Source organism: Peromyscus californicus, unplaced genomic scaffold, assembly GCF_007827085.1.
Source record: "Peromyscus californicus insignis strain IS unplaced genomic scaffold, ASM782708v3 Scaffold_3__1_contigs__length_106647218, whole genome shotgun sequence".
NCBI lineage: Eukaryota > Metazoa > Chordata > Mammalia > Rodentia > Cricetidae > Peromyscus > Peromyscus californicus.
The window spans coordinates 20,986,316-21,011,760 of record NW_026294551.1 but is presented as its reverse complement, the minus strand read 5'-3'; the positions used below and the strand labels follow the sequence as shown (position 1 = coordinate 21,011,760).

Sequence of the window (25,445 nt, the reverse complement as noted above, 5' to 3'; positions counted from 1 at the left end):
GTGGGCTGTCTCCTCAGGCAGGCGTGTGGCTAAGATCTTCAGAAACTTCCAAAGAGGAAGAGAATTGAATTAGTTAACAGTGCTTTGCGTAGTCAGGCAGTGGTGGCACACACCTTTAATCCCAGCACTGGGGAGGCAGAAGCAGGTGGATCTCTGAGTTTGAGGCCAGCCTGGTCTACAAGCGGGTTCAGAACAGCTGGGGCTACACAGAGAAACCCTGTCTTGAGGGGGCGAAGAAGGGAGGAATGCTTTGCCTACAAGCCTCTGGCTTATTAGTCCGGGGTTGAATTCTTGCCTGAGCCAAGTGTCTGGCTTTTGTAACTTCCTATTGCCCTCCATGTCCAGCGCTGCCTCTGTAGTGCTTCGAGGAAGGTCCAGCACATGCTCACTGACAGGCTCTTGTCTTCTCTGCTCTTCCTGTCCTGATAGGCACAAGCTGGATGTGGTTTCCTGCGGGAAGTCCACAGTCCGAGTGCAGAAGGCCATCTGCAGCGGGTTCTTCCGGAATGCTGCCAAGAAGGACCCACAGGAGGGTTACCGGACACTGATTGACCAGCAGGTGGTCTATATCCATCCTTCCAGTGCTCTCTTCAACAGGCAGCCAGAATGGTAGGTGGCACGTTCTGGGCAGAGAGGACCCCTAAGTCTCTACCACCCCACTTTGCTTGCATTTCTAGAGTAGCAGAAGCTCAAAGTAGGGACACTACCAAGCTCCCCTTTTTTCCTTTAATGTGTGTGTTTATGTGTGTACAGGGCACCTTTGTGCGTGTGTGTGGAGGCCAGAGGACAGCCTCAGGAGTCATCCTTGGGAACACAGTCTTTCTCCTCTTAAGATAATCTTGTTGCCTGGAGCTCACCAGTGAGACTCAATTGGTGCTTCTGCCTCCTCAGCACTGAGATTACAAGTGCACATCACCATGCCCAGCCTTATGTAGGTGCTGAGGGTTGAACTTAGATCCTCATTCTTGGAAGGCAAGCATTTTACCTACTGAGTTGTCTTTCCAGTCCATAAACAGCCCCTTTAAGAGAAGTAAAATTATAGGAGTGAAAGCAGGGAAAGATCTTAGAAGTCATCTACTGATGAGATGGTCTTAAAAAGATTTTTTTCAAGGCAAGATCTCACTAAGTACACCAGGCTGGCCTTGAACTCACAGAGACCCGCCTACTTCTGCCTCCCAAATCTTGGGATTAAAGGCATGTACCACCACACCCAGCATGGTCTTTAAAAGTTTAAGTCAGGCATGGTGGCTCATGCTTGTAATCCCAGCTCTCAGGAGGCTGAAGCAGGAAGATTGCCTTGAGTTTGAGACCAGTCTGGGCTACACGTGGAAATGCAGTCTCAACAAACAAAATAGGGCTGGTGAGATGGCTCAGCAGGTATGGGTGCTTGCCGTGCAGGCCAGACAGCCTGAGCTTGATCCCCAGAACCCACATAAGTGTAGGTGGAGGAAGAAAACCGACTCCTCAGAGTAGTCCTCTAATCTCCACATACAAGCTCACACTCACACAAACACGCACGCACACTTAAAGGTGTGTGCCCCCACACCGGCACTACACGCTGTGCCTTGTCCGCTTGGCCCTCCCTATCCCTTGGTAGTAATCTCTGGAGCCCTTCTCCAGAACCTTAGAATTCTGTGGAAACCAGCTGAGAAACCAGTTTGATTTTACAGATCAAGACACTGGAATTTGCCGGGCGGTGGTGGCACACACCTTTAATCCCAGCACTTGGGAGGAAGAGCCAGGCAGATCTCTGTGAGTTCGAGGCCAGCCTGGTCTGCAGAGGAGATCCAGGACAGGCACTAAAACTACACAGAGAAACCCTGTCTTGAAAAAGAACCTGGAATTTAGAGAGGGGACAGAGCTGTTTGATTGTCACTTGGTTAGTTCAGGCCCGAGACAGGACTAGAGCTGTTTCCCTGCCAGCAGTCTTGTGTTGGAGGAGGGTAGGCTCGCAGTAATGGGGTGTGGCTTTCATAAACAGACCACAGTCTCCTGAAGGCTTAGACAAACTGTCAGCTTAGCTGTGGTCCCCAGGGGACCAGACTGGCTGTGAAGTGGAGCCTGATCCAAGGCCTGAGTCCTGTCTCTCTCCCACAGGGTGGTCTACCATGAACTGGTGCTGACCACCAAGGAATATATGCGTGAAGTCACCACCATCGACCCCCGGTGGCTTGTGGAGTTTGCTCCGGCTTTCTTCAAGGTCTCCGACCCCACCAAGCTAAGCAAGCAGAAGAAGCAGCAGCGCCTGGAGCCTCTGTATAACCGCTATGAGGAGCCGAATGCCTGGAGAATCTCCCGAGCCTTCCGGCGGCGCTGAATGACAGCTGAGCACTCACTCACCTCTCCTGCAGTACGTGGCTTCCTCTGGCTGATGACAAGCTGGTCCTGTGATGGCCTATTTTCCAAACCTGTCTTCATAGTGTACAATAGAAACAGACTTAAGCAGGACTTTGGCCAGAGCCTTTAATCTCGGGAGGCAGAGGCAGGCGATCTCTGAATATGAGGCCAACCTGGTCTGCAGAGCTAGTTCCGGGATAGCCAGGGCTACACATTAGAGAAACCCTGTCTCAGAAAATCACACACACACACACACACACACACACACAACACACACACACACACACAAATCAGGCAAGTTGTTCATCCTGGCATGGGTGATGCATGACACACAGCAAGGGCCCTGATACCCCAGCTTGTGCTTGCTGAAGGAATGAACTGTGACACTCATGTCCCATGTTGACCTCACTCCCTACCCCTCCCCAGCCTCTGTACTTGGATTTTTACCTCCTGGAAATATTTATTTTCTTAAGGAAACAATGGTTTATTATGACTTTTTCTTGTCAGGAGAGCAGCTGAAATGTCAGTCTCTCAGCCCAAGTTCAGTGTGGGGCCCACGGTGGAGTCTCCTAACAGCAGAACCTCTCTGGGTCCAGGAAAGATGCTAAGGCCAAACCTCCAGTCTGTCAGCACCACTGGGGCTAGCTCAGCCTTGACAGCACATGGCCCCAGATTAACCAAGTTGTGCAGAGTGCTTCAGGCTAGTGCCTGGTGTTTGGGGATGCGGCATCTGAACACAAAGCTCTCCTCAATCCCCTGTCCCTTCCTGTCACACTGCTCAATGAGCAGTGTGTTCTGTTTCCTTTGAAACATAGCAAGTAACGACACTATGTTTGTGGTTTGTTTCTGGTTTTCCTCCTGAAGTCTTCAATGGACTGAGCAAAGCCTCCTTCCCACCATTGCCAGCAGAAAGCAAGCATAAGACCTCGCAGCTGGTGTGTGCTGACGAGACCTGTGCTCTGGGTAGTTCATTCATTCATTCATTCTCCTAGTGCCCCCTTCAGAGGAACTAAGGTGGTTGTGTGTGAAGGGAGACCAGCATGTCCTGCTGACCGGACTGGAGCTTGCTGAGGAGCCCTGGGGGTACTGAGCTCGTCCTGGGCCATGGCTTTCCTCCTGCAGCCCTCGCAATGCTAGTAAGTTCTAAATCTAAGTTAACTGCCGAGTGGTAGGCCAGATACCAAGAGACGGCAACATTCTTGGGCATGTGACAGTGTGTGGTAACTGGTGGCAAAGAAGCCACCCTGATGACAAGTCTGAGAATCCAAGGAACATAGACCAGGAATTGAGGGACGGAATGTGTGTCCTTAGATGTCACCCTGGGAGGACCTGTGTGAAACAGAAGTAGGAACCCAGCATCTAGCTCCTGGTCTTTTTAAGGAACATTGGACAGCTGACATGTCATCCTCGCAAGGGGCCATGCTAACATCCCGACTTGTCCTTTTCTCCCCTCTCTGCTCTCCTCTCCTCCTCACTGGAGATGGAATGTATATCCTCCATACTGAGCCCCAGCCCCAGAAAGGGTGTTTAATATGTCAGGACCACAGAGCTGATTATGGATGATGCATCTGTAGATATTTCTTCACTTTGTTACTCGAGATCTGGGGTTACTTCTCTGCCATGACAGTACCTGGGTCTGACCTGACTGCCCATCAGAATAGCCATTTCAACTGCCGGCCAAGAATGTTTTGAGGGGAAGAAGTCTCCTGTTGAGATTTGGAGGGTGAGTTGGGCCTGTCAACAGTGGGCAGTGGGGCCCTTGGCCCTGATTTCTTTTCATACCCTCCTTCCCCCAGTGTGTGTATTTGAAACTGGGTCCCACTTTATAGCCCAGGCTGCCTTTGGATTCAGCTTCCCAAGTGCTGGGTTTAAACAGGGGTAATTCACCAGGCCAGTTTTGTCTCTTTAGAAACAAAAAAATTGCTTAAAGTATTTTATGTGCATGGGAGCTTTGCCTGCATCAGGCATGTTTGTGTGCCATTTGTATGTCATGCCTGGTCCCTGCAGAAGTCAGAGGAGGGTACCAGATCCCCTGGAATTCAAGTTACAAATGGTTGTGAGCTGTCATGTGGCTGCTGAGAAACCCGGGTCCTTTGCAAGCGTCCCCAGTACTTTCAATAGCGGAGTCATCTCCCCAGGCCCTTGTCTCTCATTCCTTCTCAAGCCAGTATTTCCTAGATTGAGAGCCCAGGAGATGATGTGGGTGGGTCTTGTGCACAGAACTGGAATCTTCTTGGCCACTGTGTGCATGTGTGTGGAGGTGAGAGGACAGCCTATAGGGAGTTTGTTCTCTTTCTCCACCACGTGGATGCTGGGGATAGAACTCGGGTAGCTAGGGTTGGCAGGAAGCAAGCAACCCTTACCCACAGTCAGCCTGCTCCGCCTAAAACTTTAACCCCCAGAATCGGTTTTCTTTCTCTGGTTCTGAATTGAGTCACCACATTGATTTTCAGTGTTTCTAGGAAAAAGTGGTGCCTTGTATTTGTGGGTAGCAGTTGACTTTCCACTGAATGGACTTGTTTCTAGCCAAGTTCTAGAAAGCTGGCTCTAGATACAGATTCTGTCCCTTCCTGTTCCTGATCTGCCTGTCACAGCTCCTCAGTCATACCCTGTGACATTTCTGCCACCCCCCCCCAAAAAAAAGCGCTACCCAGAACCTGCGGTCACCTCCTCCCCTGCAGCGTCTTGTGTGGGCACCTTTCTCCTTTTCCATTCTCTAAACACTCATCCCTGACCTCAGTAAAAGCAGCAACCTGGAGCTCATGTAGGAGGAAGGATGAGCAGTTAGGAGAAACATGGGACAGGCCAGCCAAGGGACAGTCAAGGGGCCCCCATCGGGGTTAAAAAGTAACCCACCCTCTCCATTATTTCACACCATCCTGGGCTGGGGAAGAGCAGATTTCACCAAGTCCATTTTCTAGAGGAAAAACCAACAGCCAGAGGGGTCTTGCTTTTCTCCAGATCTGCAAGGGAGGGCCTGAGCTAGAATCCAGGAACAGCATCATCACATGTCATCATGTAAGGCCTTGGGACAGACTTCAGACTCTGGTCATCTGCTTTATGGCCGTAGCTCTTCCCACCCTGATCTCACAGAAGCAAAGAGCACACGAGAACTAACAGGAGAAGCAGAGGTGTTTATTAAGGGTCTGGCAGATGAGGTGAAGGTGGAAACTAGGCACGGGTAGGCCTAGGGCAGAGAGCCAGAAGGCCCCTTGGAGCAGGACCTCTCTGTCCCTGCCTCTACCCAGCACCCACCCCAGCTGCCTCCCACCTGCTCCTGCCCCCAAGAGCACAGCACCAAGAACACAGGATCCCGGCTCAAGGGCAGAGCCCAGAACCCAGGCTTCTGTCTCCCACGGCGGGAGAAGTGGGGGTGTCCCAGGAACCCCTTGGCCCTGCTGCCATAATAAAGTTTCAAAGCCCCTTGTCTGTCCCCAGAACAGAACAAACACTGGTTCTCTGGTGGGAGTGGGGAACTGCCTCCCAGTAAGACCTAGGCAGAGGCCAAGCTGAACTCCTGTGGGCAGAGGTGAACCACAGTGAACTTCAGCGTTGCTGCCTTTACACTTGTCCTGCCTCCCCTGTCCTTCCTGCAGACTCTGGTGAGCAGCCGAGTCTGGCCAGGAGTAAGATGGGATAGTGGAGAGCTGATCCTAGAGACTTCTGTGGGTATGAGCATGAGGGCTTCCCCAACACCAAATCTGTTGATATGTACACTGGGCAGCCCCACCCGTGGCGAGGGGAAGCCACTGGGGCCTAGTAAGAATATCCACCTTTGTGGCTAAAGGGCTGAGCGGGGGCCAGCCAGTTCTGGGAGGTAGGCAGGGCTCTCATCCAAGTGGGACAGAAGGGACTGTGTCCTCCTCACTGACTGGCCGGTCAAACTCGGCCTTCAGAGCTGGACGCTGATTATCTGGGAAGGCCAGAGAGAACAGGGCCTCGGGCTCACACACAAACTTGTACACGTAGCGTTCACCCAGCCACCTGTGGGGAGAGGGCTGTCAGGGCCGGCCGTGTGTACCCTGCCTCAGTAGGGAATTCAGAAGATCCTGCTCGTCTCATGGATCACAGAAACACATCAGGACCCCTTGCCTTCCCCCACTGGTTCCTCTTGAGACCCATTCTCTCCGGAATTATTCACACATTTCAATCTCAGCATGCTTAGAGACCGCTCAGTCACTGTTTAGCAACTTTACAGAGGAACCGTGGGATTTACATTTTAGCGTGTTCTCTCTTAGCCCACAACCCTCCTCCCTCCACCCCTCCTCACGGTCACGCCAAGACCTCACCCGACCTTCTGCATGATGCCTTTCCTCATAATAGTATCGCAGTGAGCGGCTCAGCTTGTCATAATTCATGGCTGGCCGGTTCTTCTGGATGCCCCAGAGCCTGGCGACCTGGGGACAAGACACAAAAGTATTTGGGTGGAGATGCCATCTCTGAGGAAAAATGGAGGGCGGGGGGGGGGGGTGGGTGGAAAAGGCGCATTGAGATTCTTGGTGTTGAGATCATCTTGACCTGTTACCATACAACAGACTCAGGCTTGGCAAGAACTAGGTCGAGGGTGACAGTGGAGGCAAGTACCATCCTTTCTCCTCTCGAGGCTCCTACGGTGCTGGAGAGGAGGGGTGGGAACCAAGACCCACCTCTTCAGGTTCAATTAGTTTAAACTCCATCCCCCGGCCTGTCCAAGCAATGAAGTGAGCATTGGTTGGGTCATCCTGCAGGGCCACCAGAAACTGCCACAGTTGCAAGAGGCACCCCCGGCGCTGGTACGGGTGGCCCCTCCCGGAAAGCTCCAACCCCTTCCCTGCTTGATGTCTCCTGGGAAAGTGGAAATAGGTGTGAGGTACATATCCCTGAACCGACCCTCCTTCCCTTCCCATGGGACGTCCCCAAACTTTCCTGTGTGTCCCCGACCTGTCCCAACAGTGAAATGCAACTCTTACAGGACCCAGTGTGATAGGGGTGGAGAAGAAGGACCCCTGACCCTCCTATGCAGACTCTTCTCTGACCTTCAAATTTTTCAGGGACAATGCAGACATCATCTGGGAATGGTCGAAGAGATTTCTCTATAGCCATAACCTTGTGGAGGAAGTTGGGAATGCTCAGATCTGAGGGTTCACTGATTGGAGACCCCCATAGAATCTAAGGCACTCCTGCCTGGGGTGACTCTCCCCATGCAAGGATCCCTCCCCCCATTAGGAGGCCTTAGCCAGGAAAGGAAGGGGCTGCCTTACCCATCACTTCCATCCCTGGAGAGGGCCCAGAGAAGCCCTCTGCATGGAGATACATGGATGCACACCCAGGGACATCTGGGGGAAGGAAGAAAGGGTGATGCTGTTAAGTGGCTGAAGTGAAGCAGAGAAGCAGGGGAGGAAGAAGCCCTACGCACACTCAAGAAGTTCGTGTTGCTGGCCCTGCGGTCCAGCGACTGTCCTTTTCCTACCAAACCCCAGGGGAAGTTCACCAGAGGAAGCTGGAAGCTTGAGGCCCCCGGTTTGAGGGCTGGGGCAGAGGGCATGGGGGCAGCAGCTGGACCAGGCAGCCTGTTCCGCAAGGCCCAAGATTCCAGGGAGAGCACTGTTTCCTGTGAGTTCAGGGGAAGGAGGGGGTGAGAGATGAACCTCCGGGGGTTGGGAAGGGTTCCTCTAAGACTTCCTCTGAATGGGCACATGTCCCGGTCAGCAGGTCAGGTTCCAAGCCCAGTAGTCAGTCTGTTTTTGTTTGTTTCTTTCTCTCTCCCTCTCCCTCCCTCCCTCCCTCCCCTCTCTCTCTCTGTGCGTGTGCTAGAGAGAGAGAGAGAGAGAGAGAGAGAGAGAGAGAGAGAGATGGAGAGAGAGACAGAGACAGAGAGAGACAGAGAGAGAGACAGAGAGAGAGAGAGAGAGAGAGAGAGAGAGAGAGAGAGAGAGAGAGAGAGAGAGAGAAGAGCAGGCTGATTTTTCTCGGGTCTAAGTGCATTCTACCGGGTTCCACGCCATGGAACTGAAACCTCCCAGCTCCACTTAGGGAAAGCGACTGTGTGAAGCCACGCTTCAAGTTGCAACCCTTTCCCGCCCCCTCCACTCCCACCTATGAATGAGCCGCTGACACCCGACACCTCGGGGAGGAGGACAGGAGGGAGGGTTCATTCATGCCTCCATTTTGTGAATGGAATTCCTGACTCCATTCAGGAAAGCGGAGGGAGGAGGGGCAGGAGTTCAAGGGCAAGTAACACGATCCCCTCGCGGTCTCCAGCCCTTTGAAGGTCAGCAACTCGGAGCATCTCCCTCTTCCAGCCGCCACTTCACCAGGCTGGGGGCGGGGGCGGGGGTTGGTGTTACAGCCAGGGTGTGAGGAAGGGAAGCACCTATCCTGTTCTCCCTGGAGCTGCTAGGGGTTTGTGGTTCAGCCCCTGACCCAGAAACACTGTGGGCACCAGGAAAAGAAAAATTCTACAATTCCAGCCAGCTCTGCAGCGTGTTCTCTCTCTCTCCCCGCCCCCTCCATTTTTTGAGACAAAGTCTCACTCTGTAGCCCAGGCTGGCCTGAAATTCATTATGTAGCTCAGGCTAGTCTTAAACTCATGGCCAATCATCTGCCCTCCCCTCCTTAATGCTGACATTAATAGGAAATGAACAACCACAGCGCTCCCCCCCCCCCCCCCCCCCCCGTCTCTCTCTCTTTTAATAGACACTAGTCCAGGCTAGGCTTGATGCTGATCATTATCCTGCCTCCCACTTCCCAAGTGCTTGAATTACATGGGTACACATGTTCAGCTCCTGGAGACAAGGACTAATGACGAATCTCCTTTTGTATCCTCTGGCTGCATACTCTTGTTCCAGGCACAGTACTCTGGTCTTAGTGCATTAATTAAAACTCCCCAAACCCTCTAACAAAAGTAAATGCCCAACCCTTCTTATTGCCAAAAGCTATAAGGGCAAAGGTGTTATATACCCTATCATTTTATCTGAATGTCAGCTGGCTAGAAAATGATCATTCTTTAGAATATATTTTTTAAAAAAGTGAATGAGTTGGATTATGAACCATGGAAAGGCACACACCTCACTGCTCATAGGGAGTACATGCCACCCCACCTGGTGACCCCCCCCCCAAGAGTCTCTTACCTGAGTCATAGGAGAAGTCTGTGCGCTCCTGTTTGATCAACACCCCCGCCCCTGGGACCTGTGCCCACTGACCCCACCCTGGCTTGAAGCCGGCTGGCCAGCCTGTTCATACAGGGGATCATGGTACTCCTGCTTGAAGCTCTGCTGGGGGTAGGGTGGGCAGGGCTCCGACAGCTGGTGTTGGTAGGGGGTGGAGAGGTTCCCGGCCCCCTCCCTGAGGAGATGTGAAGGAGTGGCACATGTCCAGGGGCTGCTGGAAGACGGAGCTGGATGTGATGGATGGAGAAGGAAGAAAAGAGAGTCTTCCATTAGGTCCCCTTGAGCCTAGCACTTGCTGACAGGTGCTCCACCCCTCCCAGCCAGGTCTCCATGGAGAGCTAGGGAATTGAGCCGAGACTGCCTGGCGAGGCCTGGGTCCCTCGGTACTGTGGGTCTTGTCTCCTTACCTGTGCTCACCAAGGTACCCGTGGCCAGGGTGGGACTGGGAAGAGCTGGAGGAATCTCAGGAGACTCTGCTGTTGTTCTGCCCTGGGAAAGGGCTGCAGGGGCGACTGTCCAGGGGCACCGGGGGCGGGGGACTTGATGCCGATTTGTCTGGGGGAGTCATAGGCACTGGAGTTGAAGGGGAGATGGGAATGAGGGACAGAGAAACTAGGTGACCATCTGTTTTACCCTTCATCTCCCCAGGAAGTGATGATTACAATTGTAGTAGTAGAGGAGCTGGGTGAAATTTTATTTATTTATATATTTATTTAAATTTTTGGGTTCTGTGCCCCGCCCCCCCATGACAGGTTTCTCTCTGTAGTCCTGGCTGTTCTGGAACTCCCTCTATGGACCAGGCTGGCCTCGAACTCAGAGATCCACCTGCCTCTGCCTCCTGAGTGCTGGGATTAAAGGCATGTACCACTACTGCCCCAGCAATTTTATTCACCTGTTTATTGTATTTTTGAGACAGGGTTTCTCTGTGTATCCCTGGCTATCCTAGAATTCATTCTGTAGACCAGGCTGGTCTCTGCCTCCCAAGTGGTAGGAAGGGTGTTTTGTTTGTTTGTTTGTTTGTTTAAGATAGAGCCTCATGTAGCCCAGGGTGGCCTCAAACTCTCCAGATGTAGCCAACGACCTCCAAACTGATTCTCTTTTTTTCCGCCTCACAACTGCTGCAATTGCATGCACATCATCGCCCGCCAGGTTTATGTGGTGCTGACAATCCAATCAGGACTTCGCACACTAGACAAGCATGCTGCCGATTTAGCTACATTCCCAGCCCCCAGGCGAATTCTTTTTTCTCTCCCCACCCCCTAGGGTCTTGCTTGACCTGAACCTCTCTATGGAGCTAAGGCTGACCTCAGACTCACCATCCTCCTGTCTCAAGCACATGCCATCATGCCTGTCTAAGTGAATTCCTTTTCTTAATCCTTGAACTGAGCCCCTGAGCTTGACAATATCTCTCTGAGGTTTGAGTAGGACATGGGCCTCCAGGGAGAGACTCATTGTGCTCAGGCCTCAGCACGCTGGGGGCCATCTGTCGGCTGTGTGGTGCCTCCTGCTAATACTCAGGGATCCTGGTGAGTGCTAACCACGGGACTAGGAAACCCTCCACTGTCCAACCTTCACCTGACTGCTGCCCTCAGCTCAGGGCTGCCCTCCCATCCCCCGACCCTCAAGGAAGCCTCTGACCTCCTGACACCTTGCCCCAGACTTCACCAAACCCTCCTGGGTCAGGGCTCACCTGGAATAAAGGCACTGCTCTCCATGGTGGTAGGGGAGTGGTGGCTTCCTGCTGCAGGACAGGGCGGGTTCTGTGCGGGGACTCTGGGGTTCCTTCTTGATCCTGGTGGTGGGGCTATGGAAAGCTACTGTGGGGTAGGATAGAGCAAAGCCAGAGTGTCACCTCGAGGCCGCCAGGGCCTGTGACACCCCCAGCTTTCTGAGGACAGGCTAGGTTACTGGTGCAGTACCCTCCCTTCGGGCTCTCGTTCTCTGAACACCGAAGTTGGACGCTTTCGGAACGTTCTGGTTACTCCTGTTATGACTAGTTTTACACATTAGGCTAACGTCTGGTATTAACCAAGGGAACCATCTAAGAGTTAACACGCACACCCCCCAGCCAAGAAAACACCTTCATAAAAGCGAGCATATTAGACCCAGGGCCTTTGGCTTTCTGAGTGCCCTGGAAAATTCCAAGTGAGAAACATGTTTTCTTATTTGGGGCTATAAAGATGCTTTGGTTTTCTGAGGGAGACTGGCGATTAGCACACTTGCATGTCAGCTGAGTAACACACACATGCTCCTAATTATCTGTGAGGAGCATTAGCCTTTTTTCCTGGGCGCTTGCTGGGTTCTCAAAGTCCAGCTACCACTGTGGCTGAGCCCTGGTGTGAGTGAATGTCCTGGCCTCCTGCAGTCCCATCAGATGCCCTGGAATCCACAGTTCTGATGTCTGCAGTTTTCCATTCTTGTGCCTGTTTTATTTCATGGATGATGACAGCCGAGAGCAGTACCTAATATGCAAATACCTTTTTCTCATATTTTCTTTTTCTTTTTTGTTTTTTTCAAGACAGGGTTTCTCTGTGTAGCCCTGGCTGTCCTCAAGTTCACAGAGATCTGCTTGCCTCTGCCTCCCAGGTACTAGGATTAAAAGTCCCACACCAGGCATTCTTTTTCACTTGAGGCAAGGCCCTCACTGCGTATCCAGATTGGTCTCAAGCTCACTATCCTCCAGATTACAGGTGTGGGCCACCATACCTGGCCAGGCATTGTTTCTCAACAGGACACTTGTGACTTGGGGTCAGATTTGGGAGGATGTCTTGAACAGTGTAGGACATCTCTGCAGTACCACTGACCACCCCATTTTTTACCCAACCCCAAACTCTCCAAAGACATTGACAATCTTTCCTGGGGCAACATCACCAGTGCTAAAGAGGATAACAGAACAATGGATCTGGGTCCTGCTGAGCTGTCTCAAGTCCCTGGCTTTGGCTGGAGAGAGAAAGCATCTATCTGTTCCAAGTCACAGGGCTACAGCTCCAGGGGGGAACCAAGGTCTTCATTTCCAGTCACTGCGTTTGTCTTGGGAGTCCATATTCCAGGATGAGGAGCCCTGACTTTCACCCTGTCTTTAGGTGAGCGCAAACTACTCTCCTCTGGGTGACTCTCTGCCCCCATGACTCACTTCCTGTCTTTCTCTGATCCCCACCCCCCATCCCTGTACCCAGCATTCACTACTCACAGTTTTCTGAATGGAAATCAGGAACGAACTGTTCATCACTGTCTGGTACCTGAGCTGCAGAGAGAGGCTAGAGTGAGTCTGGGGTGTGACTGTGCAAAGTGGCAGCCCCAGGAAGGCCACCATTGTTGCCACCCTGAAGATTAGCTCCAGCCTTGAAGCAACCAAGAGCTCTCCTTAGACCAAGGGTCACTCCACCCTAGGTCCTGCCCCCTCCAGCCCCTGCTGCATGAAGGCTCCAGGGAGGACTCTCAGAACTTGTCTGAGAAGACTCCAGTCTTTGCCTAGATGTTTTGTCCCTGGTCCCTCCATTTTTCTGAAGTGCGAATGGACCTGCCCTTCAAAGTTTACAAGGCTTTGTCAGGGCTCACAGCAGAGTGCTATCATCGGAGTGAGCAGGAATTATAAACTGTGGGATTCTGTGGACCTGGAATCTGATGAGGAAATCCTGAATTTGAGAAGGGCCCAGAAGGTCTTCACTTCAAATAATTTCCCAGGTGCTTTGGAGACACAGGAGAGCTCTGGAGCCTAGGAAAGGGGGTTGGGGGGGGGGGGGAACAGCTGCAGAGATGTGAAAAGAAGGTAAAAATAGGACAGGAGGAAGCTGGAGACACCATCTCATCATTGATGTGTAGCCAAGGGAAAGGCCGGCTTTCCAAACCTGGAGGTCTAGGGAGCATTCTCCAGGGGCCAGCCTCTCTGTACCACAGGGTACCTCAGTGGACTCCATCTTTTGTTTACTTTTTGCCCTCTCTATCAAGGGGGGGAAAGAATTACAGCAGAAAGAAGAACAGACACAAGAAGGACTTCCTGACTGTTTAGGATAATAGTGGGTCTGAAGCAGGACAATGGAACTCGTGACCCAGGAGACTGGACTGTCACTCCCTGGAGACTGCTCGCAGACTGGACAATGGTCGAAATTGCAAGATAAAAGACTCAGACTTCAGAGTGACTGGTTGAGGCGTGTAAGATGAGGGGTAGGGAACACTCTACACCCAATCCCATGTGAACACACAGGCTCAGATCTTGGCCACAGGACCCTGTGTTTTCCCCATTCACCAACTCCCAGGTTCTGCAGCCCGCCCAGCTGGCAGGGTGATCTTTGTACAACAGAAACCAAAATCGCTTTGAGCTCTCTCTTAAAATGTGAGATCTGAACTCCTGCCCTTGGCCTCCTCTCATCCCTCTGGCCTGCCTCTCCTTGCTGCTGAGAGGCCCTAGCACCTTGGTCTCCTTCAGCCCTCAGTCCTGCTGAGCTGGGTCTTTCCCCCCAGATCCTCTGCTCTGTGCAGGATCTCACTATGTAGCCCAGGCTGACCTGAAACTCAGCATCTTCCTGACTCTGCCTGGAATGCTGGGGTTGCAGATGGGCCCCCTGCCAGGCTTATTAGAGGCCTTCTCTGACCACTCAAAGCAAAACTGTCCCTTTTGGCTTTCTGTCTCAGCTGGCTTTCTCCCTGCCCCCCCGATCTTATTAACGTATATTTCACATGTTAGTGTTCATCTCTTCACCAGGAAGTTAAGCTGTGTGGACAAGGGCCTTTCCTTCTTCAGATGACTACCTAGCACTCAGACCAGATACTGAATAATCATTATTTATGAATAAGCATCCAATGAGACTCATCCTCAGGCTGGGAGGAGCTAGCACCACAGACTCCAAAGGCAGGGTGATCCTAAGCCAAGCAATCCTCCCCTTACCCTGCAGCTACTCCTCTCCACATACCAGCTACCACCAGTGTTGGCACACCACCGGAAAAGCTCATCTTACAAGGATGCTCAAGCTGTGATCAAATGCTTGCTTCAAATGTCAGAGGGACTAAGTGATTACAGATATAGGTTTATAGTTGATTTTTACTTATTTACTTATTGCAATGGTAGGGATTGAATCAAGGTCCTTATGAACCCCCAGCCTTTGTTTTTTTTCTTTTCTTTTTTTCCTCTGTGTAGCTTTGCGCCTTTCCTGGGACTCACTTGGTAGCCCAGGCTGGCCTTGAACTCACAGAGATCCGCCTGGCTCTGCCTCCCGAGTGCTGGGATTAAAGGCGTGCGCCACCACCGCCCAGCCTTTGTTTTCTTTTTGAGACAAGATCTTACTAGATACTCCAGGCTGGCCCTAAATTCTAAATTCACCATCCTCCTGCCTCAGCTTCCTAAGGGTTGTAATTACAGGCCTATGCAAGACCATGTCTGGCTTAGATGATTAGTTTTTAGATAGAGAGACTGGCGTGAGGGAGTTCAAGAACCAGAAGTCTCCAGTAGTTAAGAACTTAGATCAGTGCACTACAATTCTAAAGTGGCCAAATACATCAATGGGATGCTAAATCCCTCAGCAAAAGTATACATAAATCCCCAGCTTTTTGGAAGCCCCAACTACACCCCACAGAGGCTGTCCCCTGGTCAGCCTGACTGAAGAATCACCCGGGGTTGTTATCCCCACCGGTTCCCAGGTTCCTGGTCCTCAAATCTAGGAAGTCATTCTATAAGACAGAGGTGGGCCAGGCATCCAGATTTGCAATAAATGGCCCTGGTGGCTGGCTCATTTGGAAAGCATAGTCAAAGGGAAGGACGCATTTCTTCCTGCCCAGTCTTCTGGCTCATTCAAAGGTGACAGACACCCTGAGGTGGCAGAAACTAACAGGCTGAGTGATACTTCCCTCCCTGCTACTTAGGCAAGGAGGGTCCCGAGGGCAAAGGAAGGGGTGCAGAACTTGGCAGGGGGTAACTGACGTACTCTGGAGCCCCTCCTGGGGCCTCATTAACTACCCGTTTCCAGTGAGGTAATGGGCTGGGGGCATCTGCTGACGCCACTGGGCTAGAGAGCCCTGTGGGTCATCTGACCTTTCCTCCTGCCTCAAGCTTGAAAGCTTATCCAGAACCCCCAGAAAGAGAGCTCTCTTCAGCACACGGACTGAACCCCCAAAGATGACGCTATCTTCTTCCCAGAATGGGGAGTGAGCCCTACTCCCTGCTCAGCTCTCCCAATACCGGCCCTCTCCCACAGAGGTACCGTGGGGCCCTCAGTCACCCAGAGACTATCAACGAGGGTAGAAACAGGAACAGAAACAGAGCCTTGCGTTCCTGGAGAGCAGAAGAAATTTTAATTACCATGTTTGGTATTGAACATGCACCATTTGTTTGTTGACTCGGCTCTGTTTTGGCTGCTAAGCCAGTGTGCCAGAGTCTGTCCCCAGCGCACTGGCACTAAAAAGAGACTATCTAGCTGGGGACCATGGCAGATGATTAAGGGAGGTGTGTGTGTACTCGTGCGTGCATGCGTGTGTGTGTGTGTGTGTGTGTGTGTGTGTGTGTATGTGTGTGTGTGTGCATGTACCCAGTGTAACTCACGAGCACACACACACACACACACACACACACACACACACACACACACACGCAGAATATTCAAGGACTGTCCCTTCAACAGGAAGCCGGGGGACCCCAAAGATGGGCTCCAGAAGAAATGGGGAATTCAACCAGCTAAGCAGCAGAGGCTATCCCGAGCCAGCTACCATGTATCCCACAAAGGGACGTCATCCTCTGGGCGTGGGGGCAGTCTCAGTCCCACATAAGAGTGAATGGTAGCATTCTCCAGAGCTTTGCTGTATTGTGTCACCGTTGGCCGGGGGCTCTCACCCGCACCCTGCCCCCACCCTGGCAGCCTCTACTTTGGAAGGAACCAGTTCTCTATCTGTGGAGGGGACATTCCTCTCCAGGAACCTTATGGAAGGCGAGGAAAAAGAAAGATGGAGGAAGCACTGAACTAGGAAAGACTAGGGAGAGAACGAAGGACTAACCTCTTCCCTCCCCAACAGACTGACACCCCCCCCCCCAGACACCAGGGTGCATGCACACACTTTCACCCGAATTCCTTGTACTTCACTCTGAGAAAATATATGGGTGAAAGCACCCTCCATGCTTTCTCTCCACACCAGGGGTCTCGTTTGGTCTCTGTAGATAAGGAGGTCAAGGGGCCCAGGAGAGGGTCACCCTTGAAGGCGTGTTTGGCTGCGGTAATTGTGAGAGGATGAGCCAGATCCATCCCTTAAAATTCTGATAGAAGCAATAAACCATTCTCATGCCAGGAAAATCCGTATTATCACCATATATGATGCAACACCAACAATTTTACATGCAGAATAGCAACATCAGGGACCCCAGATCTATCCATAAGTCTTCTAGAAATTCACAGCCCCCCTCCCCAACTTCATACAAAGGGCATACAGAGCTCAGGTAGTGTTCCCAACTACCAAAGAGACCAGAGTCATTGTCCCTAATGGTTCTTGAAGGCTCCTGACAGTTCCACAAAGAGACCCTCCACCAGATCCACACATCTTTTACATAACCACCAAATCTTGGCGCAGTCTGTCTGAGCCTGGGTTTCTCAGTGGCAGCCTGATCCTTTCCCCAACATCTCAACAGATCACAGGCACCCAGAAACCAGGTGACCCTCCTCGGCTCAGTTCATCCTTCTACGCAGAAAAATCCCGACCCCGAAGATGTGTATGCATACTGCCTCAGAAGAGCCTTACCAACAGTCACCCCAAAAGCCCAGCCAGCAGCTGATATTCCAGAAGCCACGTCCAATTCTCTCTATGCCCGCTTAGGTCCAGCCTGGTCACCACCACCTCCAAATCTTCACTGCCCCACCCACACTATAAGAATTCACTGTTTCTCTCCAAACTGAGGCTTGAGGAAGAAACCAAGCTGAGAGAGGGGAGGCTGGGCTCTGGGCCCCATTCCTCGTGATGTCCCCCACTACTGGCAAGTTTCCAAAGGAGCTCATCCCTCCCTGTCACCCCTTTGGACTGTGAGGGGGCCACTGACCTGGTGTGAAGAGGCAGGAAAGGAGATTGGGGTGATGTTGGGATGGTGCAGGGGGACAGGACCCCCGGCAGCTGCATCTGTCTCCGCAGAGAGAGTGAGGAGCAAGTGGCCTCAGCATCCCCCCCTCAGGCCTGGCCATCCATCGCCAGCTGGGAACCTGAGCTGCTCCCTCAGGAGGAAGGAGAAGGAACCAAGGAGATCCCAGCCCCCCCTTGCATTCCCCACCCCCACCTCCCCACCCACTGGATTTAAATGTACAGGGACTCCCAAGGCAGCAGTATGTAACACACACATGCACGCGTGCGCACATGCAAGCTTGCACACGCACTTGCTGTCATACTAACACACACAGACAGACACATGGACTGTCACCAGACCCACCACCAAGGGGAGGGGCTCCCATGGTTGGATGAAGAGAGCATTTTCCATCCCTTGTCACCCAAATAGATCAAGTACTGACAAAATGCCACCCTGAGCTAATTCACAGCCTGGGAGCTGACCACCATGGGGACCCTCAGCTGATGGGAAGGAACGGGAACACAGAGAACCAGACCAAAATCAGAAATCAGGTGGTAAAAAAGGAGGTCTTTAAGAGATCATGGGAACTCTGAGTTCTTCAGCTCAAGAACATGGAGAGGAAGCTGAGGAAGATACTCAATACCAGAACCCACCCACTCCCCATTCCATATTTTTTTGGAAGATGAACTCCATACTAAACAATCAACCTTCAATAATAATAATAAAAATAATGTGGGGTGTGTGTGTGTGTGTGTGTGTGTGTGTGTGTGAGAGAGAGAGAGAGAGAGAGAGAGAGAGAGAGAGAGAGAGAGAGGTGGCCAAGACAGACCTCATCTCATCCCACAGATCTGCTTAGTGATCTTTCTTCTCATCCAAGCCACTCCTATAGAGAATCCTGAGAGAGGTGGATTTGGGGCTTTTAAATTCCAAAAGAAAGGTACCCAGAGTGGAGGAATGGGGAAGCCCACAGGAAGAGAAAAGACCTCAAGAAAGAGTTCACTTTCGGTTTCTTAGTTTTTAGAGTATGAATACAAAGGGGGTGTTAGCTAAGATGGGGGTGTTAACCCTTCCTGAATCTCAGGGACTGTAAGTCACCATGCCTCCTTCTTCTGGCAGCCCTGCCAGCACACCCTCAGGCTAAATAACCTCACCAAAACACACCAACTAGGATCCAACTAGGACACACTACCCCACCCAGCCCAGGCTGGGCCACTGACCCCATCCTGGCCAGCTCACAACCGACCCACCAGCATACAGGAAGGGGGGGTATTTGCCTGGGGGTGGAGGTATTCAGGAGGGATGGAGGGAGGACCAGTTGCCACTGGAATTATAATCAAGGCTATTTGGGGAGGCAGCCCTGAGTCTTCTCTGCCAAAGTGCCAAGAAAAGAATTATTGAAACTTTGGTCGTTTCTTTGGCTTGGGCAGTAAATTGGCCCTTGGAGTTAGGCAGAAGTGAAGGGAAGGGAGTAAAAACCAACGTTCGAGCAGCTCCAGAAGATAGGTAACAAATTCCTCCTATTTCTCCTGGTCCTCACTGCTCTCTTTAAACATCTCAACACCCCAACACTACACCTAGGCCTGGAGCCTCCTGCCAAACAAACTTTGCAAATGAAATTTTCAACTAGGAAAAAAAACGGGCCTGGGGCCAAGTTCCATTCAAATAAGCAAATACCCCACACAATAGTCTGATTCATCCCTAGGCCTAGTTATACAAGCCTGGCTCGGGGTGAGAAAATAAATATCGATATAAGTGTCCACACTGGGCACTGGAGAGAGTGAAGTGGTTAGGGACTGGGGGAGGGGAGCTGATGGGCTCCTTGAGACAGAGAAGACCCCCCAAGCCCCACTTCTAAATTCTAGGAAGACAACAAAACTACTCACCTTCAGCGAGCCACGTCTCTTGGAAGTGACTGAGATCCTGGAAGAGATCTGATGGGTGAATATTGGAATTGGTGATGAGGTGGAGAGGATATGGGGAGAGATCTGACTAGCCCGGGTTACAGCCTCCCCACTGGGCATAAGGGACGGAAAAGAATGATCAGAGTCCTCTAGGTGGTTTGACTTTTGGGGAAACGTGGGTTGGAGAGGTCCAGGATAGAGCTTTGGGATGTGTGTGGGTTGAGAAGAGGGGTCGTAGTTAAGTCTGGTTCTTTACCTTCGGAGTCGGAAGGCGGCAGGGAGCCCGGGTCCATGAGCTTCCCCTGCGGGACCATCAGCGCTTCGCCCAAGCTCCCATTTCCGGGAGATTTCTGCTGGAAGGAGGGGGGAGAATGCCCCCGAATCACCCTAAGGAGTCTAGCTTAGGGATGGGGGTGGGTTCCCCGGGTGGCTCAAGGGCTAGGCCGCCCTGGACCCCACTGAGACCCCCCGGGAGGGTGGCTGTGGGGCGAGTAGGGGCGGGGTGCGGGGCGGGGGCGGGCGTGGAGGCCGGCGAGGCGCTCACGCTGCAGAAGGTGTAGGGCACTCGCTGGTCCAAGTATCCGCCTTTCATCCTCCGCTCCATCCGGCCGCTCCCTCCGGCCACACGGCCGGGCCCCCGCGCGGAGGCAGAGACCTGGGAGGGGGGAGGCAGTTCGTACACGGTCCCGGGAGCGCTGCGGGGGGGAGGGGGGCGATCGCGAGGCAGCGGGTCGGACAGTGAAACTTCTCCGACTCGCTGGGACCTGCGCGGCCGAGCGCCGCCACCGCCACTCCCCTCCCGCCAAAGGAGGTCCCACCTGCTCCCGCGAGCTGGGGTCGGCGTGTCTGTTTTCTGCAGCCCTGCTCAGCCCGAGCTGGGTTACATAAGACGTGTGTGTGCGCGCGTGTGAGTGTGTGTGTGTGTGGTGTGTGTGTGTGCGCGCGCGCGCAAGGCGCACACCATTCGCACGCCCATAACTCAGGCGCCCCCTCCAGCCCCGAATCCCGACGCCTCCCACCCCCGCCCCGGAATGTGCGGAAGCGGGCGCCGACTAGAGAGCGTGGTGTGTGGGAGATCAAGCGGGGAATCACAGACACTCTCCCTTCCTTCCCCTTGCGCAGCTTCACCTGAGGCCCGCGCGTCTGTGCAGGAGCCGCGGGGGGATGCTCAGCATGCCCGGGGGATGATACAACTAAGGTGGAGGGGCTAGGCCAGAGCGAGGCGGCCTGAGCCCCGGGTCCCCAGAGCCTCGGCTTGTTTTCCGGGCGCAGCAGACAGTTGTGAGCCCTGGGGAGCAGCTGATTGGTGCATTTCCTTTGCCTCAGCCTGCGTTCTCGCTCCCCCCCACCCCACCCCACCCCCTCAACCCCCCTGGTTCCCTTTGTTTCATTGACTTTTGTGAATGAAACCCCAGGGCCGGGCACGCCCGCCAATCCGCAGACTCGCCTAGCCTGGCTTGAGGGCGGAGTTTCCCATCCACGGAGGCCAATCAGAATGTAGGGGCTGTCTCTCGGCTTCATTCACTTCTTGGACTTCCATTCATAAAAAAATAAACTCCTTTCGGCCTCAGTTCATTCATAAAGAATTGAGAAAAAAAGAGGGAAGCTGAGGACCGGGCAGCTTCTCTACCGGTTCCGGCGTGGGCTTTAGGGTCTGAGGAGCCCTGAGCTCCGCCCGCTGGCATTAGCACACGCCTCGGTGCTTCTGTGCGTACGTGGGAGTGTGAACACGTCGGTGTGCCCCTGGGGGGAGGGGGAGGCAAACGAACTTGGGTGCCCAAAGGAACCATAGCAACTAGCATTTATGAAGCGCTCTGCCTCCACGTGCTCATTTCCTTCCCATAACCTGGTGCCGCGGAGCTATTGTTTCCATTTTATTTTACGAGTGAAAATGGAAGAGAGCTAAGAAAGGGATGGTGTCCCTCACCTGAGGTAACTCAGCTAGTCGATACTGCTGGGCATTAGCGTGTCAAACCCGGCACGGTCTTCTGTGCAGCCCGATGAGACCATGAGCTTAAGTGAATTAAGCTATGTGAAAACAATAGACGCACAGTTGGTGCTCAGCAAATGTAAAATGGCATGCATATAGTTTTCTCAAGGGCCTGTGACCTGCTTTATCATTCATTCATGGCTGTGAAAACAGAGGCTCAAGGACAGGTAATTGTCCCTCTCTCTGCCATCTTACTTTGTATCTGAAGGCAACGGTCCCATAAAAGGAAGTACTCCCAAGTGACCAGAGGGAAGGATGGGTTTCAATTTTGCTCCATAAGTTAATCATGGTGTTTGTAATTTCACTCCTTGCTTCATTCAGTAAATATCTGCTCTGTTATACCCTGTACTATGTGGCAAGCAAGCAGCCGTGAGAAAGGCTACCTACCTTGGGTTCTGGGTTGCTCTAGTTGCCACCACAAGGACCCACAGGTCCATGGGGCTGCTTTCAAAATCCATCTATCTAATCAAACACCCCCTCCTTTACAGGTGAGGCGGTGGAGGGTCTGAGAAGGAAATGGTACCTGCAATCTCTTCCAGCCTGTAGGAGTCAGAGCTGGGACAAGAACATTAACTCCCTGGCACCTGAATAAGGCTCCTTCTACAGCATCAACTCCCCCCTCTTATCTGCCAAACTCTTCTTTTTTTTTTTTTTAAACTTCAGGTGACTTTTTTAAAAGTTTTATTTTTATTTTATGTGCATTGGTGTTTTTGCCATGGGTGTCGGGTCCCCTGGAACTGGAATCACAGACAGCCTTGAGCTGCCATGTGGGTGCTAGGAATTGAACCCGGGTCCTCTGGAAGAACAGCCAGTGCTCCTAACCACTGAGCCATCCCTCTAGCCTGCCAAACTCTTCTTTAAAGCTCAAACCTGCTGCCCCTCTCCTCCAGGAAGCCTTCCTTCCACGAGAGCTTGGGTCAGTCCACATTTCTGTTCATTCTGTTTCCTGTTACAGAAATCCCTATGTATATACAGGGAGTTCTGCAGGGCCCAGAGGAGGAGCTATTTGTAAGACCCCCCTGGAGCATCGCTCATTTTCAAAAGCACAAAATGCCTGTCAGGTAAATAGCTACAATAAAAAGCAAAGTAATGGAGTTTTGCAGGCACCCTGCCCAAGGAAGGAGAGGCAAGCCTGAGCAGATCCCAGCGTGGGGTGGGGTGTGAGTTCCTAGGCCAGAAGTGGGGGAGGAAGGCAGGCAGTTAGTTCTAGGAAGAGAGCTCTGATGTGGTCTCCATGAAGGATCAGTTGGGTCCCCGAGTGAGCACTGGGTGCTCCAGTTGGGGCCTGTCCAGGGCTGCCTGTCTGGTTCTGAGTTCCTTCATTTCTCTGGAGGGCCCCAGCTCTTTCCTCACCCTCCCCAGGCAGAGACCAAAGGAGCCTACCTCCCTGTCTCTTGCTCAGCCTGCAGACCCGGTGAGAGGACACACTGTAACTGCAACTGCCACACTTGCCTCGGCCTCTGACCGAACACTCAGGTTAAGATCAGTGACATTTCCAAAGGGAGCACTGGAGCCTCGGCCTCTGACCGAACACTCAGGTTAAGATCAGTGACATTTCCAAAGGGAGCACTGGAGCCTCTTCTCCAACGGGGGGTGGGGGGTGGGGGGGCTCGAGGTAGTTGAGGAAGAAGAGAGAGAGGCTGGAGGTGTGGACTGGGACTCACAATGTGGGTTAAGAGACACTGAGGGAGCCAGCCCCTTGTGTGCATGTGTCAGTTCCTGCCACCTGCCACCCTCACCTCGTTTTATAAGAGGTGACAATGGAGGCCTTCCAAATGCACACTAACCCCAAGGGCCCTCACTCACAGATTGGGGAGACTCCAAAGAGACTCACTTTATGGAAGCACATGAGGCCATTTGGAGGACCCTGCCAAGCCTGACCTACACCATGGTCACTCAAATGCAGGATGCTCAAAGCTCCACTACTCAAATGCAGGATGCTCACAGCTCCTTTATGAGCCAACATGCTTCCTGACTCCTCCAATATACCTCCATGAGAGGTCGTGCAGGTAAACACCCTCTTCCTCCAGTAGATTGGGAGGCTAGACTCTAACCTGTTTCCTAGGAGTTTAAATAATAAATTGTTGGTGAAATTATTAAGGCCACTCCACATAGTTAAAAGGGAGGTTTATTTAGTGGCGTAACTTAAAATGAAGGGATAGGTAGGTTGCAGGGTCTAGGAAAGGTGTGGCGCAGTCCGGTGGTGTTCTCTGGAGAACTCTGCTCGGTCTACCTCCAGCGTCCAGGGTCCAGGAACCAAGAAGAGAGGGTGCATCTGGATCTCGGGTCTTTAGGGTCCTCTCTTGGCCCCGCCTTGTAGGCGTGACAGTTACCGAAGCCTCAATGGGGGTTGAAACTTCTAGATCAAGGTTGGGATGGCTACCCACTACAATAAATTGTAAATTTGGACTTTAGAGATGTAAATTTTCATACAAAGGCAGCCCATAGTTTGCTGCAGGAGCTGTGCGACCCGTAGTACAGGCATGGGAAGGAAGAAAGCTGTTCACGGTGCCTGAGTGCAGCAGCATGCTGGCTTTGAAGCCATCGAAGGGGTGGACTCTCCCCACATAGCTTTTATTTATTTACTTTTTACCTTTATTTATGTGTATGTGTAGGTATGTGTGGGTGCCTACAGAGGCCAGAGGCATCGGATCTCCTGAAGCTGTAGGTAACAGGCAGTTGTGAGCCATCTGGTGTGGGTGCTGAGAACAGAACTCAGGTCCTCTGGAAGAGCAGCAAGTGCTCTAAACTGATGAGCACTCTCTCCAGCCCATGTTTGATTGTGGCTTTCTCTCTGCCCCCCCCTCCGTCTCTCTCCTCACCCCTCCCTCCCTCCCTCCCTCCCTCCCTCCCTCCCTCCCTCCCTCCTTTCTTTCTTTCTTCCTTTCTTCCTTTCTTCCTTTCCTCCCTTCTCCTTTTTGAGACGGGGTCTCATATAACTCATTCTGATGCAGAACTCCCTATGTAGCTAGGATGGCCTGAAAATGTTGATCCTCCGGCCTCTACCTACATTTTGAAACAGGGTCAGATTCTAGGTCTCCCAGGCTGGCCTTAAATTTGTGATCCTCTGCCTTGTCTTCCTGGAGTGCTGGAATTACAGGTGGGCAACAGTACACCTGCCCACATAGGCTTTGGAGAAAGAATGGCAGAGTTTGGATTTGGTCCTCAGTGTTGTGTTAGCTGGGGACATCCCGTGGGTAACCCGTCCAGACCGGCTGTTTGCAGGGACAGACATGTCTTTAGGCTTGGCTTCTGCAGAACCTTGAAAAGCAGAGTTTCAGGCACTTAAAGGGAGAACTCAGAGGATAATGCAAGGAGACACCTATATGTGGCCCAGGGATGAGACAGATAGGATCCCTTTGGTGTCTCTCAGGCTGGAGCGTTTTCCAGGTAGAATGATCCAGAGAGCAGAATCTGAACACGCGCACACACATACACACACACACACACACACACACACACACACACACACACACGAGTAAATAAAAAAAGGTGAGCAACATTTTAATTTTTCTCCCTTTTCCTTTCTGTGTATATTGTGGTGTGTGTGTGTGTGTGTGTGTGTGTGTGTGCGCGTGTTCAGATATGTGTAGGTATGACACATGTACGGGTGCCTGTGCATATGTATGTCTGCAGCTGTGGAGGTCTCAAGTTGAGGCAGGTGTCTTCCTTGATCACTCTCCATCTCATTTGCTGAAGCAGGGTCTCTGGATGAACTTGGAACTTGCCAACTTGGCTAGTGTAGCCAGCCAGCTTGCCCAGGGGATTCCCTCTCGTTACTTCCTTCACTGGGATTATACACAGGTAGCCATGCCCACCTGGCACGTACATGAGTACTGTGGATCTGAACTCTGGTCCTCATGCTTGGGCAGAATGCTCTTTACTCACTGAGACATTCATAAAACCCCACGTTTTAATGTCTTAAAATTGTTAATTGCATCTATCTATCTATCTATCTATCTATCTATCTATCTATCTATCTATCTATCTATCTATCATCCATCCATCTGGAGGCATATGCTTGCTGCAGAATGTGGAGG

At 52.2% G+C, this 25,445-nt stretch overlaps 1 protein-coding gene and 1 pseudogene across 1 annotated transcript in view; one reads left to right on the top strand and one right to left on the bottom strand.

Moving 5' to 3' along the window:
* Window positions 1-3,167, top strand: part of Dhx8 (DEAH-box helicase 8) — a 40,618-nt gene extending 37,451 nt beyond the window's left edge. The window contains exons 22-23 of the mRNA XM_052756266.1: window positions 430-609; window positions 2,098-3,167. Coding sequence (XP_052612226.1) covers window positions 430-609; window positions 2,098-2,317 — 400 coding nt within the window. The 3' untranslated portion in view covers window positions 2,318-3,167. The remainder of the gene's footprint in view (window positions 1-429; window positions 610-2,097) is intronic.
* Window positions 3,168-5,451: 2,284 nt separating this feature from the next.
* LOC128121539 (ETS translocation variant 4-like) lies at window positions 5,452-20,365 on the bottom strand (annotated as a pseudogene).
* Window positions 20,366-25,445: the final 5,080 nt, after the last annotated feature.